The 19833-nt window shown below is 38.1% G+C and overlaps 1 protein-coding gene across 2 annotated transcripts in view; it reads right to left on the minus strand.

Moving 5' to 3' along the window:
• LOC306879021 (FERM domain-containing protein 4B-like) overlaps positions 1-19833 on the minus strand; it is a 52714-nt gene that overhangs the window by 4427 nt on the left and 28454 nt on the right. For both annotated transcript variants that reach the window (XM_079431687.1, XM_079431686.1), the window contains exons 8-22: positions 14417-14500; positions 13343-13408; positions 12880-12937; positions 12469-12555; positions 5870-5946; positions 4980-5118; positions 4703-4844; positions 4474-4607; positions 4259-4375; positions 3942-4170; positions 3653-3700; positions 3325-3457; positions 2565-2729; positions 1339-2048; positions 398-518 (exon numbers count right to left, since the gene is read on the minus strand). In XM_079431687.1, the coding sequence (XP_079287813.1) occupies positions 398-518; positions 1339-2048; positions 2565-2729; positions 3325-3457; positions 3653-3700; positions 3942-4170; positions 4259-4375; positions 4474-4607; positions 4703-4844; positions 4980-5118; positions 5870-5946; positions 12469-12555; positions 12880-12937; positions 13343-13408; positions 14417-14500 (2310 nt within the window). The remainder of the gene's footprint in view (positions 1-397; positions 519-1338; positions 2049-2564; positions 2730-3324; positions 3458-3652; positions 3701-3941; positions 4171-4258; positions 4376-4473; positions 4608-4702; positions 4845-4979; positions 5119-5869; positions 5947-12468; positions 12556-12879; positions 12938-13342; positions 13409-14416; positions 14501-19833) is intronic.

The following is a 19833-nucleotide window of genomic DNA, read 5'->3' on the forward strand; positions in this document are numbered from 1 at the left end:
TCAAATTTAAATATAGCGCGGGAATTGCAGATCGGATTTATATCCATTTTGCGACGAAATTGATGTGGCCAAGTGTAAATGGAAACGTCTTAACAAATCAGATAGATATCCGATCAGCGAAAACGCATGAAATGACCAGGTGTAAACAGGCCTGTAGAGTTAGCTCCAACCCTAATCAAACACACCTGAACAAGCTAATCAAGGTCTGCAGAATTACTAGCGCTACAGGCAGATGAGTTTTTTTTCAGGGTTGGAGCTAAAGACCCTATAGACCCAACGCTGTAATGAGTTTCTTGGCATGGCATTGTGATGGTAGTGTTTAATTCTGGTTAAGACGGTTCAGATAAAGGCTAATGAGGTAATCAGTAAAGGACGATGGAGCACAGAAGAGGCGTACCTGCTGTGTAACGGTTGGCTGTAATGGACAGTGTTGTAGCCGTAGGACTGATGGTGTGCGGGAGGCATATCGTACTCTGACATTGCCATGGCTGGTCGACCGTGCCAGTTTCCCGAACCCACTGCAATGAAATTGAGATTAAAGGAAATTAATAAAGGAGAACCTCATGCAGATAACATTACTGTTCAAGACATAAGAAAAATTACTCAAGACAGCATCAATAACACTCAAGGTTTTAGACCAGCCGGGGTAATTAAATGGCTGATATTTGACTGTTATGGCAGATTAACAAAAGTTTTAGATGCCAATTAAGTCATTTTCAAATTTAATGATATATAAATGGCATGTCGAAACAGTAAATAATTTTTTTTTTATTTAAAACTGAATTATATATATATTTTTTAGTTTTTTGTTTTTCTCTTTCAAAAAATATTGTCGGCGCCGATAGCCTTGTGGGCAGCACGCCGACATATGGGTGCTACGGGCATCCCGAGTTCGAATCCTGACTCGAGGACCTTTCCTGATCCCACCCCCCTCTCTCTCCCACTTCACTTCCAGTCAGATCTGATCTGTCCTAACATAATTAAGGCAAAATTTCTTGTAGGCCACCACATACAAATATTCTATGCATTCTTGTATGTGGCAGCCTTTATGTACAAGACAAATTTCCTTAGGGATAAATAAAGTAATCTTGAAAAAAACAAAAAAATATGTCTAAACAAGATGAGAATATGATTTTTTTTCCTGCATTACATTACTGATATGTCCTGATAATAATGTCGCAATGCAAACCACCTTAATGGTCCAAAACCAGGCTTTTTTTTTTTACTTAAAATAAAATAATACAGATATTATGAATGTGATAATTATGACATTAGAAGTCCAGAAAAAGTTCTAACATGAGGAAACGTAAGGTAGTGTGTTTATGCAACAGTTCTCACCTGTCGAGTAGGAAGTTGTACTGTCACTGCGTACGTAACTTGATGACAAGGTCCTGTAGCCCAGGTTCTGCTGCGGTCCCCTGTATGTATCATACTCTGGTTGTCTGTGCTGTCGGTTGTACCAACCACGCAAGTGTTCCACCACTTCAGCCCTTTGCATGTTTTTAACAATATTCTCATTCCTGGATGGAGGACGGTTCCTTGACGGCCTTATTGTGGCATAAAGGTTATGAGCCAAACCATCTATCTCGTCCTGGCCATAGTTCCCATGAGGGTCATGTCTGTAGTAGGATGGGTTAACATTATAGTGTCCCTCCATCTCAGTCTCGTACATGTACGGTCCATTTGGGTACACCTCAGGTTCGATGTACCGTGGATATCCGGTAACGTAATAGGCTGTGGTGGTTGGTTGTTGCCGAGGTTGGGGTGTATAACCCCGTGTCTCGTTTTGTGCTAGGTTGGGCATGCTGCCTGTGTTGGCGTATATGTTTCCCTGCCTCCGCCGATGGCGGTTTTTAGCACGGGAATGGCAGCCGGGTACAGAGTACTCCACACTGGACTGGCTGGTGTAGGAGGAACCATCGTCAAGTATCTCAGTGCTATTGCTACGACGAGGAGGAGATATAGTGAAGACAGGCTCAGATGGCTCGCTTTCCGTAAGGAACTGTGACTGAGATTCGAGACTGCCGCTGCGTTGCCGAAAATGAGTGCTGCATGCAGGAAGAAGCAAAATAATTTGTGAAAACATTTTCAAAATCAGTTTTTTTAAAAGAACAGTAATTTTAAAAGAATTCAAAAATCTAAAAAAGAAAAAAAAAATTTTTTATTTAAAATGGAAAGTACAAATTTGAAATATATATATATATATATATATATATATATATATATATATATATATATATATATATATATATATATATATATATATATATATATATATATATATATATATATATAAACCCAATAATTGTTTCTCATTGGTTTGTAGGCCATTTTACTTCACAAAAACGCTTACAAAAAGTCATATCTAGGCAAATAAATATTTTAGGACGGAGCAAAATTTTAAAATTCCCATGAATTTTTCTTAGACTTTTCCAAGCCTGGAAATCCCTGACATTTACAGGTTTTCCATGATCGTGGGAACACTGATTTTATTCCTTCCTAGATGTCATTCAAGGGTCACACTAGTGGCTGGGTGATGAAGAGGGGTCGATTGTGTTCTGTACCTGAGCTGGATGCTGCTGTAGGCGTTGCGGGGAAGTTGAGGGGTGGGGGGCATGCTCCGTGAGTCAGAGGGTTGGCGTGAGGGTTGATGGTAGGGGCTGCTGTGTGTCGATAAATTGTCTCCGTGTAAATAGGCCACAGGTTCTTGGAGTTCACCATAATTTAATCTAGAACACAGATAAGAACAATGCTTTATCAAACCAAACTTCCTTTGTGGGTGGAGTTCTTACCGCACACAAAACCTCCAAGGAAGTACACAAAAACCTTTCACGGCATGCCACCCTTGTACCTAGTTAAATCTAATACAAAAGCTCAATGGTTTTTGAGGAACAAATTATTAAATAGCAAACAACTGAATCCCATATCATTTTACGGACAGATTTCAGTCGTCTGGCCCCAATGAACTTCCATCTCACTAGCACATTCTATTAATGCCCGTTGTTCCTGTGAGATTTTCCAGAACCGCTTTCCTGCTTATGCCCCTTCCGCCTCCACTTTGTGATTATTGCTGGAGTTTTTGCAGTCAAGCAGTGGCATGCTTATTCCTGGGGCACTATTTTTAACACTGTGAGTGTTTGGGCTGATAAGAGGAGATTGTGAAGAAAGAAGTTGAGGCAAGGGAATGCTGGAATGCACGGCTGATTCCTTATTCGCAGGTCTCTACTAGTTCAACAGCGCAAAAGCAAACACCAGCCATAGGCAGGGAAAGGTAAGAAGTGCTCAAGCTTAATCCCAAAGAGCTGTGGTTGGCAGGACTCTCACCTGCCGCAGTCCTGGTAGTCTTCATTGGCATGATCTATGTGATCGGAATGGAATGATGCAGCGAAGGAGTTTGACGAGTTGGGACGTGGAGAATATTGCACTGAACGTGAACGTTGTCTCTGCGATGGCTCGTCTAAGACAAAACAAGTTAACAAGATTAAGAGGGTAGACACCTAGTCTAGCCTGCAGAGATAAGTAGCAAAGACTACTGTTCAAATGTTTTATGAATACTTTTGAAATTTTATTTAGCAAGGATGCATTAAATTGACCAAAAGTGACAGTATAAAATTCTACACTAAAATATTCCATTAAATCTAGTAATACTCACCATCTTCCAAATTCAAGCAGTCAGAAAGGCCATCAAGGATCACATCATCTGCAACAACAAGAGAGATTATAGTTCTGCGAGTATTATTTCTTTGCAGCCACAATCCATTATCTCTACATAACATAAAACATTAACTCATCACAAGTGAAGCATCAAACCTTGACTGTCAATACAGTGCAAGTTTGCTTACACTGTACAAGCATGCACGTTTTAAGGGTTCACACACATTTTGGCCAACACACACACACACACACATATATCATGACTAATAATTAAACCAGATAAGCACCAGCAATGATGACGGAAGCTCTTTGCGTGGGCTCCTTGCCAATCTTCACTCTGTATTCATTAATCTGATTTTCGATCTCCTGGAGTTTTTTGGTAGAGTCCAAAAGGTTTCTTCTGCGTTTTTTCTTCACAGTTTTACAGAGCTCATTTTCATAGGCGAGTTTTTTCGCTGCCTCCACAATCTTTTTCTGGAGCGCAAAGCAGCTCTCCAGGTTTCTTAAATGAGGATCCTGCAAGGAAAACAAGTTGAATTAGCAAAGTACACAAAATGCAAGCAGTTCTTGCATTATTTCTGAGAAAAGCAATTGAGCAGCCCACCGCATCATAAGGGAAAAGGTCATCCAATTTGAAAGCAGTTCCCACGCGCCTTCGAACAGTAGGGGGCTTCTCTCCTGGTGCCAAAGGATACTCCTTAGGTAACACACCAGTCAACTCCTGATCAAATAAAAAGAGAAAGCAAAGAAAATCTTAAGATATGACTGTTTAAACTGACATAGTTGAAAGAGCATATGGAAATATGACAAGCCACTAACAGCTTCCCGGACGCAAAGTTTCTTCAGCTCTTCTTCCTTGAGTGACAGACTTTCTTTTATGCTCTCATGTTTGTTCTTCAGTTCTGCAATCTTCTCTTTCTTCTGTTCCTCATTCACTTCATTGTCTCCAGAATCTAAATAAAAGCAAAAGCAAACTCAATCACGACATCGGTACGAATGACAGAGTTCATTAAGCTGTTCTTGGAATGGGAGAAACAGACTGTCTTACTGGAAGAGACCAAACTTCCATTGCTGGCCATGATGAGCTTGCCTTTACTCTCCATGCTGACCAGCTTACTGTTCCTTGGAGCGCCAGTCTCTGTGAGATCCATGGCAATATCACCCAAACTTCTTGCTGTAGTTATTTTAGCCTTTATGCAATTAAAAAAAATTATTATTACAGCATCTCAATCACTTTTGCATGCTCTCAGCCTAGAAAAAAGCAATTATCTGCAATTCTGAATTTATAAGTAATAATAATTAAAGATGCACAAATATATACTCACTTTACTCTGCTTGCGGTCCAGGTAGAACTGGTGTTGGCTAATGGCCATCACCCAGATGGTTTTGATCAGAGAATGGCTGGCATACCACGCGTAGATGACCTGACCAGATTGACCAAATGTGCGTCTAGAAGCTGTTTTTCTGTGGATTAACACATGTGCACACTGAAGCCAAACAACGCATTTGTGATCCTATGTTGCATCAATGAAATTAAAATACTGGTTACTGTAACAGTAATCATTTAAATGGTAAGATTGAACAGTAAATACATTCAGTGACGCTACATTATGACAATAAAAATTAGTCAGGTTGATTCAAACTAAATAGCTTTTTAATTTGATAAATCCAAATAAATTAGATGTCACCACATGAAGCAGTTAAGGTTACCTGATATATAATACCGACTGACTATAAAGGAGGTCAGTGACATTGTGGCTATCATCTCTGTTTACTACTACAACGTGAAGTGACCGATTACTTCACTGCTGCAGTTCAGCGTTGGAAACACATTAGCTACGTCAAAAGGCTTTGCATCGCTAACATTTACTTGGTCTATTCAAAGGCCACATCCTATAGTCTATAAGTAAAGAAATAATGCTTAGCAATGACCTATTGTCGATTTATTAGCAACACTTTAAGATAAGGACCAATTCTCACTATTAACTAGTTGCTTATTAGCATGCCTATTATTAACATATTGGCTGATTATTAGTACTTAAGCGCATTCTGCATCGTTAATCCTACCCAATATCTAAACTTAACAACTACCTTTATAACTATTAATAAGCAGCAAATTAGGAGCTTATTGCGGCAAAAGTCATAGTTAATGGTTTGTTAATAGTGAGAACTGGATCTTAAAATAAATTGTGACTGATTTATCTTGTTCTCTCACCTCTGAGGGTCGTTGACCTCTACAGCGAACTTCTTCTCTCGGAAATACAGGTTTTCGAGCTGTTTCCACAGAAAGAGCTACAAAGAAAAAGGAAATGAGTTAGACAGGAACTATATTAGGAACACCGTTACGCGAAAAGTATGAAAATATCTCAATGACAAAGAAGTCCTACAAATAGGATTTGCACTAATTTCTATGCTCTAGATATTTCTTTGTGAGATTCACCCATTGAGAACATTTACATCCCTATATTTCAGCATTTAATTTTTTGTTGCGTTCTCCGTCAAACCAAGAAAAATATATTTTAATTCCCTCTTGGACACACTATACTCTGAAATCCCTCACAAAAACATCACTACATCAGTATGGATATTGATATATTTAGCTGGAAGCACAAGACAGTTGCTTTGGGTATGAAGCCAATACAATCAAAGCACTACAGAAGCAAAGCGTCCACTGAGCTCACAACTTATCAAATTTGCCCTAAAAGGGAGAGCACTGAAAAACAGGTTTGTGGTAAAAGCATGGCCAAAACATCTGCCATTCATGAGAACTGTCCTTTTAGATCTTTATTCCAGAGCTCCGTCATAGATCTTCCCAGCTTAGGGCAGGGAATGTACAATATCCAACTACTATCAGCGTGCGGGGGTGAGGATTTAACCAGGAATGTTAATAAACGCTTCCCACCAGGTACTGCTCGAATGCAGCACTGAGTAATACACACAGGAACAATATGATCCGAGCGTGGATCGCACAGAAGATTTGACTGCCGAGAGCATATTAAAACTTAACACATTTCTGACAGTTATGTTTCATAACAAAAAAATGAATAATGACAACTTATTCTAATTTCAGAGATCTTAAAAAAATGGACCTTACCAGTTCAGTTAATAAGCCTTTAAAGTCCCTGAATAGCTGGACAGGTTCAGTATAATCCCGATCTAAAGTTTCCCACAGGGTTGTGGCTTCCTCGAACAATACTCTCTCTTGTCTGCTTTCGAAGAGACCAAAAGGTGTTGCAAGAGTTTCAGGCGATTGAGCCCCGCCCCTTCCCTCCCCCTTCCTGTGACATCACTAGCACCTCACTTTGCCCTTACCCACCTTGAGCTAGACTTCTCTTCCAAGTACCAGGTACCAAGTGTCTCGCTCCGTTTCACACACTCCAACTCACACATATAATTAAACCTTCACAACTTCATTCTTTCTCTACGGTCACCTCCCTCTTACTCTGATACCCGATTCCTGTCCTCGTCAAACCAGACAAACCGGTTACGCTCTCTGAAATACACACACATCAAATGTTATTCCTCTTGTTTTGTTTTGGGAGGGGATTTGGAGCATTGATCATAATGAACAGCCTTCTATAGCTATTCATTATTCCATGTTCCTTCTCCTGGCGCGTTTCATTTTTACAGTCTGAATCATAATCCTTCACCGTTGGTTTGGATGCTCGATCCCTTACGTTTCCCAAGGCAAAAATGCCAGGAATCTACTACATTCTTGTAATCATTAATGGCTGGCCATGGCACTCTTCACCTCCTGGTGAAAACAGCATGCCTCTCTCATAGTGACTAAATAGCGGATGCGACGACAACAGGGAATGTCTCACTATCTGACAACTAGAAAGTTCCTTGACCTTTCTTTGACATTTAACAAAAATCACTAAAAATATATAGTACTTCATACGTTGAAGTCCAAAGGTGGTACTGATTAGCCAACTCAAAATTAGCAGTATAAACACACAATTGACCCAAAAGCATTACTTTTTTTTTGTCAAGCCATTATCTTACTGCCAGAACACGTAATAACACATTATAATGTATTTCTTATGACTCTGAAATGTGCTAAATCAGCTCATTTAAAACCAGGACTAGGAACGATAAAAGCATTCTCAACAATCTACTAATGACAGCAGTTTAAAAAGCGGAGCGAGACAAGCTTTTCAGCATAATTCTTTAAGACAATTAAATGACTGATAACTAGATAAGTCTGAGGGCAAATGAGAGAGCATGCAAATGGAAAGACAATGGGAACAATCTTCAACACCTCAGACTGATAAAACAAGAGAGGCAGGCAAATCTAGGAAGTCTGCAGATATGTTAAGAATTAAAAGAAAATTTAATTAAATTAACAAAATAAAAATAGATAATTAAGCTAAACTAACTAAAATACTAATTAATAAAATAATGAAAATTAACAAACAATGTTTAGGGTGGCAAACATGCTGAGCCAAACCCTTCTGATGATGTATTTAAGTATCACTGATCCGGATGTAATTGTCGCATGTGATACCAATTGTGACCCTGGACCACAAAACCAGTCTTAAGTCGCTGGGGTATATTTGTAGCAATAGCCAAAAATACATTGTGTGGGTCAAAACGATCGATTTTTCTTTTATGCCAAAAATCCTTAGGATATTAAGTAAAGATCATGTTCCATAAAGATATTTTGTAAATTTATCGTAAATGCATCAAAACTTAATTTTTGATTAGTAATATGTATTGCTAAGAACTACATTTGGACAACTTTAAAGGGGTTTTTCTCAATATTTAGATTTTTTTGCACCCTCAGATTCCAGATTTTCAAATAGTTGTATCTCGGCCAAATATTGTCCAACCATACATCAATGGAAAGCTTATTTATTCAGATTTCAGATTATGTATAAATCCCAATTTTACACTTAAAAAATTTACACTTATGACTGGTTTTGTGATCCAGGGTCACAATTTGTTTAGCACTAGTATCACTTAACCAGTGGATTAAATTTACACTAATCTAAAAACCAGCCCATGCTTAACCTGGATGTGTGAAAGTAGTATTTTATAATCGTACACACCTTAAAAATCTTTCATGTCACTGGGCTAATGATGATGCAGTGCAGAAATATGTTATGAATATGAACACACCCTCAAGATGCGTCACTAGATCTTCAAGACTGACTGTGTTCACATGGTTATCAGTCCTTTTTTGGAGTGGTAGATAAAGTTATATAAACACACAGATATATGATGAGAGTGATATCCGCATTCTATAACCAAATTGACTATCACAATTTTCAGGACTTAAAAACATGCAGTTTTGTAAACCCATGCTTTTTAAATTGAACTGCAACTTGAATGAGCTGGACTGTCACACTGACAGATTTAAGGGAAAAAGAAGAACTCTTCAGAAGGCAAGGGATAAAAAAAATATTGCAAGTAATATAACAGAAGCCACACCAGACAGCACCAATACACGTGATCAAGTAGGAGCAATCCAGACTCAATTGTCAGCTCAGAATGATGACTCAATCAAAAACCCTCTCTCAGACACTCGTACAGACAAAATCCCTCTGGAAGTAACCACAATTAAATAGTAAAAACAGTTTAGAAAGAAATGTGTGTGGTGTTTGCATATGTAAATCTCACCACCTTGCTGGGGTGTTGCTATACGGTTGCTATGATCTTCAGAGTGGTTTTAAATACATGGTCAGTATAATATAAAGTCAGTATTTTCCATATTATACTTTACTCATTTGCTTTGACTTTAGTGCACCTTTTTAAATTTTTGATTTACTTAATTTTGCAAACAACAGTTTATCGATATAACATCACACATTTTTTTCCACATAATTTAAATGGGTTTTAATACTTGAAACTATATTACCATCTTTATTTTATTGGCAAGGTGGTCCCTTGCAAGGAGATCACATTTCCTTTGGCATCAAAATGTTTGAAAACCTGTAAACCATCCTGCTTTACAGGATGACCATCCTGCTAAAACCATCCTGCTTTACAGGATGACCCAATGAAATAGGCTACCACACAAGAGCACATAATTTAGTGTAAACACAATTTAAACCATAAAAATGTATTAACTGTCATCTGCCTGTGACTGATCTTTTATCAACTTCCCTATACTAAAGTAACTGATCATTCGAACAAAAATATATGGAATAAAATTGGGGACAGACTAATGACGGGAGTTTTGATATTTCAAATTTATCTTTATCAGGAGTAATACAAAATACACTTCATTTACTTCTTTCATAGGGCATCAGTTCAGAGCCCGGGAAAGTTCAGACAAAAAGTTTCACAGCTTTTAATACCGCAGACCCCCAACAGCTCTCGCATGTGGAGGAGTCATAGCCGCGAGACCCCTCGCTCTCCTCTATGGCCCCCTGCTAAGCTAATTGTGTTTTATTGCTTGATCAATTGTCTGGGCTGAGTGAAATGCACAATGACGGTCAGATTTGCATAATGAGCTTGGCGTTCTGGAAGAAGATTGGGGGGCGGGTGGACACAAAGACTGCCCTCTTTGGCAGGAAGCACATTCAATACTGGCCAGATGATGGGTTGCACTCTGACAGGGCCTAGTGTACTTTCAAAAAGAGAGTGTTAAAACACTCAGTCGAGTGGGAAAAGACAAAAAGGAGAAGGAGGGAATGGAAGAGAAGATAACCAAATTTTCAAGGTACCTTGAATATGTATATCAATGTACTCTGGTGATACTATGTGATAGCAACACTGTACTATAGTGCCACCACATTACATTTTTGTTAAGACAAAAGGAGAAATAAAAAGGAAAATGTTTACTCCCGTAACACCCCGTAGATGCTTTTCCCAGGAGATGAGCTGATTGGGGTTCCATCAACAGAGCCAATCCCCATTCAGACATCACACTGCAGGCACCACTCCAGTTTCTGCCCCTCCCGCCCAGCGCTGCTCCCCATGAAGCTCCATAATTACACCTTCCACAGGGAGGGACTAGTGTTCATTGCTGCCATGCAGCAGGGTTTCAGAGTGGGACATGCCCATTAACACTCTGGAACAGAGCTGAATATACATACACACCCAGCTGCATCCTACAAAGCACTGGTGTAATGGATGCTAATTAACAGACACTTTAATGAGTGAGGCTGGGGTGAAATATAGAAGCTCTCCTCATAAAAATGCAATGGTTACTAATCTCGCATAGGACAGACATGTGATAAAAACGTGATGAATGAGCATGTTCATTAAAAATGTCAATGAACAGAAAATTATAGATAAGCAATATCTACAGAAGAGGCACACCAATACTGTTGTGTTCACGGGGTACCGCAATGTCTGCTTCTAAGAACTAAGAACTGGATTTTCCATCTTATAGTCATCAAATGTGAAAGATATTTGAAAGATTTTTAGGCACTTGGTAGCCAGCACACTATATCCACAAGAAGAATTGTACACTACCGTTTTAAATTTAGGGAATTGTGAGATTTGTTTAAATGTTCTTTGAAAAAAGTATCTTTTTCTCACCCAAGGCTGCATTTATTTGATCAAATAAACAGTAAAAGCAGTAATTGTGCAATAAATAGTATTACAATTTAAAAAAATTCTAAGGCTGGCCACACACTAGACGATTTTCAAATCTTAACCGATTTTAAAACCATGGGAGGCCACAGACATGAAGACTTTTTAGCCTCATAATCCTCTGAACACGCACACTAGACGATTGGACCAGACTGTGAGACCACACAATTGATGATTGCAGGAACGACTTCAAAGTGACACAAGATCTCACAGAGACTCACAAGATCAAACGTGACTACAGAAAAAAAACTAATGAAGAACAATCTACGCTGTTAGCTGGCTCTAGCAGCGCATGTTCTGTTTCACAGTGAAAAACAAAAGTATAAAAAAAGAATATGGGTGATGTATTCTGCTTTTGTGGCATTTTGTGGATGCCAAGTTTCAGCTATAGAAGCACGCAATATCCGGTAAGTGACACTTGCTCGCTCATTGCAGGTATCACATCAGAGGTAGCCCGATCAAGAGATTTTCTGAATGTCCGATTTTACGAAGTTCCGAGATGCTCCGTCTTGATCTGGAGCAGATAAATAATCATAATGACACCACACAACAGGATTTTTAGACAAAAAAATAATAATTTGAGACAAGCCTCGAATTGGGCCACTCCCATCGTTCGGGGGTACAAATCGGTCTTAAAATCGTCCTTAAAATCTTCTAGTGTGTGGTCAGCCTAACTTAATATATTTTTTAAATGTAAATTTTTCGTCTTTCGGCAAATCTGAATTTAGCAGCATTTTTTCCAGCAATTCTTCAGAAATCCTTTGCACATATTATGCTGCTATGGTGCTCAAGAAACATTCCTTGTTATTATCAATGTTGAAAACAGTTGTGCTGCTTAATATCATTGTGGAAACCGATAAATTTCTTCAAGGTTCTTTGACGAATAGAAAGTTGAAGAGAACGGCAATTATTTGAAACTTTATAAATGCCTTTACTATCACTTAAATGCATTCTTGGTGAAGTAAAGTATTCAACTTCTTTCTGAAAATAAAACATTTATATTCCTACTTGTTTTCCCAGTGAAATAATCTGCACTGTCTTCACACATTTCTGCAAATTTATTCAGCAGTTTCTGTTCAAGCATTCACACTGCTATGCAATTATTTGAAATACTTTTTTCATGGTGGTCTAAAATAGTGATCTTAAGAATTTCAGATGAACCCACCCATAAATTATGACTGTGAACCTATAGGAAGAACTGTAGGATTTTTTTTCCTTCACCACTGTGAATTTTAGCACTTGCAAAAAAAAAAAAAAAACACAGCAAACCTTTCGTGGCTTGAGCTTGTCTTGCAGATCGTACTGGCCAATGCCTTTGTAGCTAATCCCCAGCCACCACGGTATGCCCTGTTTGTCCTGTGAAAGGGATGAGATTTTTTTTCTTTTGAAAATGAAAGGTAATTACTGCTTTGTCTGGCAATGGTAGTGAAATCAAAAGATCAAATGGGTCCAACCTACATAGCCATTCACATACAGTAGCAGCTATTTTAACAGCACTGTTTGATCTCCAAAGACATTTCTAATGATCTAAGCACAATTATAATTAGACCACACACATTTTACTAGCGGTTAATTATTTAACCAACCATAAATCAAAGGACATATTCATTATGGCAGCTTCAGTATTTATGTCTAGCTCTGTATTTCCTAAAATATCACACGATAAATCAAATCACACACCTTCACTTTGTAGTAATGAACTCCATATGCGGGCAAGGATTCAACTAAGGTCAGATACCTGTTGAACAACAGTGTAGCACAGAAAGTTAAACATCAAGGATGAACAACATTTAACCCTAATAAATCATCTATAACGGTCACTGACAGCATTCCTACAATTGATTTCTCTCAGTGCTTTCACAGTGAGGGAAAATGTCAATATATCAAAGCAGCAACACAAATCAAGCTGACAGAAATGACCTTGTCTCTTCCCAATGAGTTAAAAATAAAGTGACAACTATGTGGCTAGACCCGTTGAAAGCAGTCACTATCAGTAATGTGGTCTAATTAATTCCGCAGTTTCACCTTTCCACAAACAACCGTGGAGCAATTATCAGAGGTAGATCAACAGGCTCAGACTTGTAGTCCCTGTACCTACGTTCCTTGAGGTTATGTCAGACATATAATTGGTTAGTGTGCTTACCGTATGATAGCCTGTCCACGACTGAGGCCTTTCAGCTTCTTATAATGCTCAATTACTTTATCTTCACTAGAGGGCAAGAGAGAAAAGCGTTACCATCCATGCAAGTGCAACAAACCAGCAATTGAGCATGAGACCAACATGTGAATGTGCCATTTAAATGAAGTGGCTAGTCAGACTATTAACCAGGTGCACCCATGTGTGAAATGCCATCTGGCTGGCTGTCCTGTGAATCACACACACACAAACAGTTTGAGGCAATTACTCTAATAACCGGTTCCTCAAACACACAGACACATTGTAAGTATTCATTTATTACTAGGAAACAACAAAAAAGGAAATGAATATGGCAGATGATCATTACAGGAAACTAGAACACCAATAAAATTACAATATAGGCCATTTTTATGTATATAAACTCCCAGCTGCTTTTGCATGCACTCGCACAGCTGTCTCTTAAACACTTGCACTAACGCACAGCTGTTTCCTCACATACTCATTCCCACTCACACACTTCAATAATTGCTGTCCGTTAACTGGTTTACTGTCTTTGCTCCCCACACTCAATAGGCATTGATTAAAGCTGCCACATCAATCCTTTTAAGGTGGTAGACTTCAACATCTAGACGTCTATGGTTACAGAAGCCAGAGGGCAGGCATCATTAACAAGTAAGTTAATTAACAAGGTTCGTTTGAAATAAACAGGCTGCAGCTTGCACATTACACTTGGCTACACTGAAACGTGCAGCTTTTTATGAGTCCAAATACACTCAAACTTATGGAATATCTGTGTCATTTCTGAGTTTCAGACATTGAATAATGTTCTTAAAAGACATGAAGACATTTACTTCCTTAATAAATGCACATAATCTCATGCTGATGTAAACAAGGCTGCACAGACCAATAAAACATTAACTAATAATATATCATAGCCCATTTTGCAAGATCAATCCAAATCTGATGGATATAATCAAGTCTCTGTCTACATCATGTCCTACTGAATACTGTGTTTGTCACAAAAATGTCATATTACAGAAGCTACCTTTATTTACTACAAAAACAAAAATGCAGTCTCACCAGAATGCTAATGATGGGTGCTCCTTCAATACCGCAGTGGGGAAAGCTGGGAGCTTTTTTAAGTCTGATCTTGTGCTTTCATCACTGAAAATTAAAACAAAAACAGCATGTTAAAATGAAATACTTCAGAAATAAATACTGGGTGGCCTAGCTAAATATATGCTAGTGTATAGGGCCTTATGAAATCCGTTTGATTTTTTCCCAAATTCCGTTTAATTTTTTTCTAAATTCAGTTTTTTTCTGTTTTAATTTTTCTGGATTCCGTTTTTTTTTCTGTTTTAATTTTTCTGGATTACGTACAGTCTACTAAATAATAGTAATATAGCCTGTTTCTGGCACAATGTCTTTAATAAGTTAAACCAAACGTTTATTTTGACGGGTCGCCGTGAATACTTTTAAAGTTCTGTGTGTATATGATATGACGCTAGTTTTACTCAAATTAAATGGTAAAATGCTCGTAAAGTGACTCTCAGAGCAGTTCTGGAGATGTTGTTCATGTATTTATGTCCTCATTGAGACGGCAGACGCTGAAATCACCGTTAAAATTCTGCTCCATTCATACAGAGACGCGCAGAACACGCAGGATTCATATTTAAATCCACTTTTGCGGCTAAATATTTACAGATACTAGTCCATATCGCGATTTGATTTAAGTGTAACGACCTACTTTTGATTAATTCATCCAAACTTCGACAAATTCCGTGACATTCCGCGTTAAATTGTAAATTCCGTTTTTATGACTGGATTCCGTGATTCCGTCCGCGTTTTCTGCTTCGCGGAAATCATAGGGCCCTATAGTGTATAAAGACTAAACAGCAGTAGTGTAGATAGAATTATAGTATAGGCTATAGCATAACTATAACTTCCAGCAATATATGGGTGATTCTCATGAAATCTTTGTTGAGGCAAGTTCATGTTTAAAATCTTTGAAACAATGTCCTTTTTAGGCATTAAAAGTGAGGCCTGAGATGTTTACTGACAATTTAACACCTTGTGAAACATATTTTCCAAAACACAACCTTTAAATACCACATCAGTATGATAACGACAATAGCATTAGAAACTAATACACAGTCAGATAAAAAAAGATTAACAGTCAAGCACAGTTACTTAAAACACTGAAATAATAGATATTTTTAATTAATAAATTGTTCCATTTTGATTTGATGTTTTTTATTATCTATGATTAAAACTTGACATTTTCAAAATGATGTAGCAAACCTAAAATAATATAATGTCTAAATTCTGTAGAAGCCACTCTTGTTTGACTAAAACAAGGTGTGATTTAAGAGATAACGATGTTTGTCTGAGGAGAGCAGATATCATTCTTTTGAAATAAAACTCTCAGGTGACAAGTGATGACACTGATAGACCAATGTTTGAATATTGAGCTTCTTGATGTTTGAAGAGTACACTGGTTGTGTCTTTTATCACCCTGCTGGAATTCCTTTTTAGATAAACGGGCTCCCACCTCAACTCTTAACCAATCAGTGTTTAAATTACATATTACGAGATGTGCATTTTTTTTCTATTCTGCAACTACAGAAATCTTGGCTTGTCTTTTTATAGTCATTTAGAGCCTACATATAAAGATTACATGTAAATGTAAAACTGAACTTTCCCATGTAATGTTACAAATTCAAGCTGAAGTTAGTGATGATGTAGTGCTTGAGCTAATAGCATCTTATCTCAGTGGAGAGATTATGATATACTTCAATGTCAAAGTCTGTGACCTGAATGTACAGGTAGAGCAAAGTGCCGTTCAATTACAAAACATGTTGAAAGTAATAGTTCTTAGTATTTTTAATACTAAGTAATGCTCTTTCAAAGCTGTGTGATTTCTTTTTTCCGTGGAATAAAAGCATGCAATTGCATTGACAAACTTCATCTAGTGCATTATTAAACTTTTCTTCTTAGGTGTTGCATGAAAAAAAGGAAGACATACAGGTTTGAAATGGCATCAGGGTGAGTAAACAATGACACAATTTGTATTTTTGCGTCAACTACCCTTTAAGAGTTAGGAGGCCACACATCTAACTACAACAAAACTGGCACAAAATTCGCAACACCTGAATTCATAAAACAGGGCAGCAGTGTTATTGAAAACCCTCATGTCATGGGCTTCCAGACATCTGATCTGTTCTAGCAAGCTTTGATCTGATCTTTTCTAAACTGTCTTGAAGTTGCAGTGGGCATTATTGTTTTTACAGGAAGCAATTACTCAAAACAAAGCGCAAGAACTTATCTAATTTTGCAAAACAATGTAAAACCATAACATTGGATTCAGAATACTCAGAAAATTAATTGAAAACAAAAGGAAAAAGGTCACAGAACTGATAACATGTAAAACCTTTCTAACCCTGCTTATCGGCCCATTAATACCTTGCTTGACAAAGCACCACTATATTCTCTGGCGCACTTCCCTTTCCAAGCCAGTTGGTTCTGTAATTCAGCAATTTATGATAAGTTTGAAGGTATAAATCTAGCAGGCCGGGTTGATGATGTGGTAAGCTGGTGCCCTGAGATCGCAATGCCTTGTCAGCAATCTGGAATTCATTATGCTGTCTGTACTATCAAACAGTTGGCAAGGAAGGGCGGGCAAATGCTTAACCCAGCACAAGCAACGCATGGAGGAGTTAAAACCATGTGTCAGCTTTTTCAAGAATACACCTACCCTCATTGCAAGGAAATCAGTGGGAAATGGGTCATTTGAAGTCGACGTCCTTGAACCGAAGGCAACTTTTGCTTAGAATTCAGGTTCAACAAGATCAAGTATTATCATAATCGTATTTAATAAAGTCCTCACTGTTTATTTTAAAAGTGGCATCACTTCCTGAACTTTCTATATTCTGTCTATAGAACTAGGACATATGGAGGGTGATCTTCTAGGAGAACCCCCCGACATAAACTGCAGATGGATGACATCAGCATCCTGCATGACGCCCTATCGTCTGCCAACGGGAGATGTCTCCACTCCCTCTCCTCTAACATCTATGCAGTCTTAACAGTGGAGAGGAGGAGGTTTATATGGAGAGAGGTGGGGGTCTTCTAACTTCCTACATAAACTTAAAGCCCTGGGCCTCCAAATGCAACCGCTCAGGCTTTATGAGATCTGGGAGCCTTCATCCACATGGAAATAGCAGAAACCAGAGGAAGAGAAGGTCTGAAGGCTTGCTGTATCCTAAGCCACTTAAACTATAAAAAGACGCTATCAGTAATGACATGCTGCTACCAGAACTGCTTGACCGCACTGCCTAATTATTTGCCAGCAAAGAGTAAAGGGAATAGCCTATCACCTATAAAAATGTACTCACACGACCCACCGATCTTTAACCAAAAACTAAAAAAAACTGGTCATTCACAACAGTTTAAAAAATATGGGTTCAGTTAAATCTTTTTAATGTTTTTGAAAGAAGCTATTTATTTAATCAAAAATAAAGTAAAAATAATATTATGTGAAATATTATAACATATTACTGTGATGTTAAAGATGAATTTTTATTAGACGCTACTCTTTTCACACATTCAGAAAATCTAATCTGAATCTAATCTAAAATTCAAAGACAGACAAATTTTTATCCAGGATTCTTTGATGAATAGAAAGTTAAAAAGAGCAGCATTAATTTTATATAGAAATCTTTTGGAACATTAAAACAGTCAGGTTTTTCTTCTTCGCAAAGAGCTTGACTGAAAGACGATCTGACCAATCAGAACACGTATAGACCCTTTTTGTGCCGACGTCACAATTACGTCACAGCGCTAGCTGGAGGCAAAACAACACTAAAACTGGAGGCAGCCAATTCAAACCAGCGCAGATTCGGCTACATAAGGAGCTTAAAATATCATCTTGTTGTGACGTTGGGTGCCAGAATCGATGTTGTAGAGGCTACAATTTGAAATTTTAAGGCATACCTGATGCCACTGCCAGACAAAAGAACCAACGACAGCTGTGGTTAAACACGATAAAATGAGCGGACTGGACAGAAACGATCATCAAAAATGCTCGCATTTGCAGTACTTATTATCAGAAAAGTTTAAATAAAGCATTCTTATGCATCTCACTGTCGTGTATGAAATAATGTCTGTGTGCAGACAGTGAGTGACCTTACATAAGCAGGTAAAATTGGAATTTCTCCAGTTATTGTAAAAAAAAAACAAGCTGCAGACTTCATAGCTAGCATTAGTGAAGCGGTCAGAGGAATCTTTCTGCCTCCAGCTAAGCTCCGCCCACAGAAAATCGTCACAATGTTTACTAACAGAAAAAGGGTCTGTATTATGTGCTACCAATGCTATCCGCCATCTTGCCCGACAGCTACGGACAGTCTCCATAAAAATCCATGTTAAAACGGGGTAAAAAAAAGATAGACTGAATTTAAACTTTTTCAATATAACTAAATATAATTATGTGCGGAGGGTTAAGCTTTGCTGCTGTTGGCTGCCACAGTAACGGTAATAAGCTAAGGTATTCCTTTAAAGTACTTGTTTTGTGCACCAGAAAACCTGTCATGTCTGGCGCTGTATGCATTGCTTGCGGTGCTTAAGTTAAAATACTGTGTGAAATAATAAAATAATATGTTAAAACGTGTGCTCTTATCATTCTGTGGACAAAATCCCATGAACTTCGCCCCGATTGGGAGCTGTATAGGCACATGTGCACTCATCTGTTTTCAATGCAGGTTAACCGCGACGCTTCATGTCATCTTCCCACTCAGTAAACTATGACAGGTCTTTTACTGCAAAAAGACGGTCATTGCGACACTGTAAAGTGATGATACTACGACGCCATGTGCTTTTTAAAACCATTTTCATAGGTTTCACGTTATATTGTCGGCTCGGAAAATATGTACATGCACGTGCCCAGTAGCTGCAGCTGTATCCTTTCCAGCCTTAACCACAAATCAGACAGGAGAGTAGATTAACTTTGGCGGACTTGCACTTGAAAAATGGTGTGTTCCACGGTTGAAATAAAATACTTTCTGATGTTTAATCATGTTCATTTCGTGCTTTAAGAACATATGAAAAGACAACCGATTCACCTGTTTGAACTGAGGCAATACAGTGATCTGTCACGACACATTGAAGAGCCATAAAACGGTATTTATTGTTTGATTTTTTTTTTTTAATCATTGTTTGTCGGTCATAGCAACAGTAACTAAGGGTGGGCGGGTTTTGCGAATGGTCAATGAGCATAAAAACCCAAAATCTCTGACACAAACAATGGAACAACAAACAGTGCTGTACAATATTGTATATTCTCTCTCTTTATCATATCGTTATTGAAATATAATTTATTTAAAACACACACACAAACAATGAAATGTACATCTGTAACTCATTTTCATATAATCAACCATGCACATCATGTGAGATCAACACGATTCCACTGAAAAGAAGAGCACCGCCAATGTGCCACTTCC

This window comes from Barbus barbus, assembly GCF_936440315.1.
Source record: "Barbus barbus genome assembly, chromosome: 13".
Taxonomy (NCBI): Eukaryota; Metazoa; Chordata; class Actinopteri; order Cypriniformes; family Cyprinidae; genus Barbus; species Barbus barbus.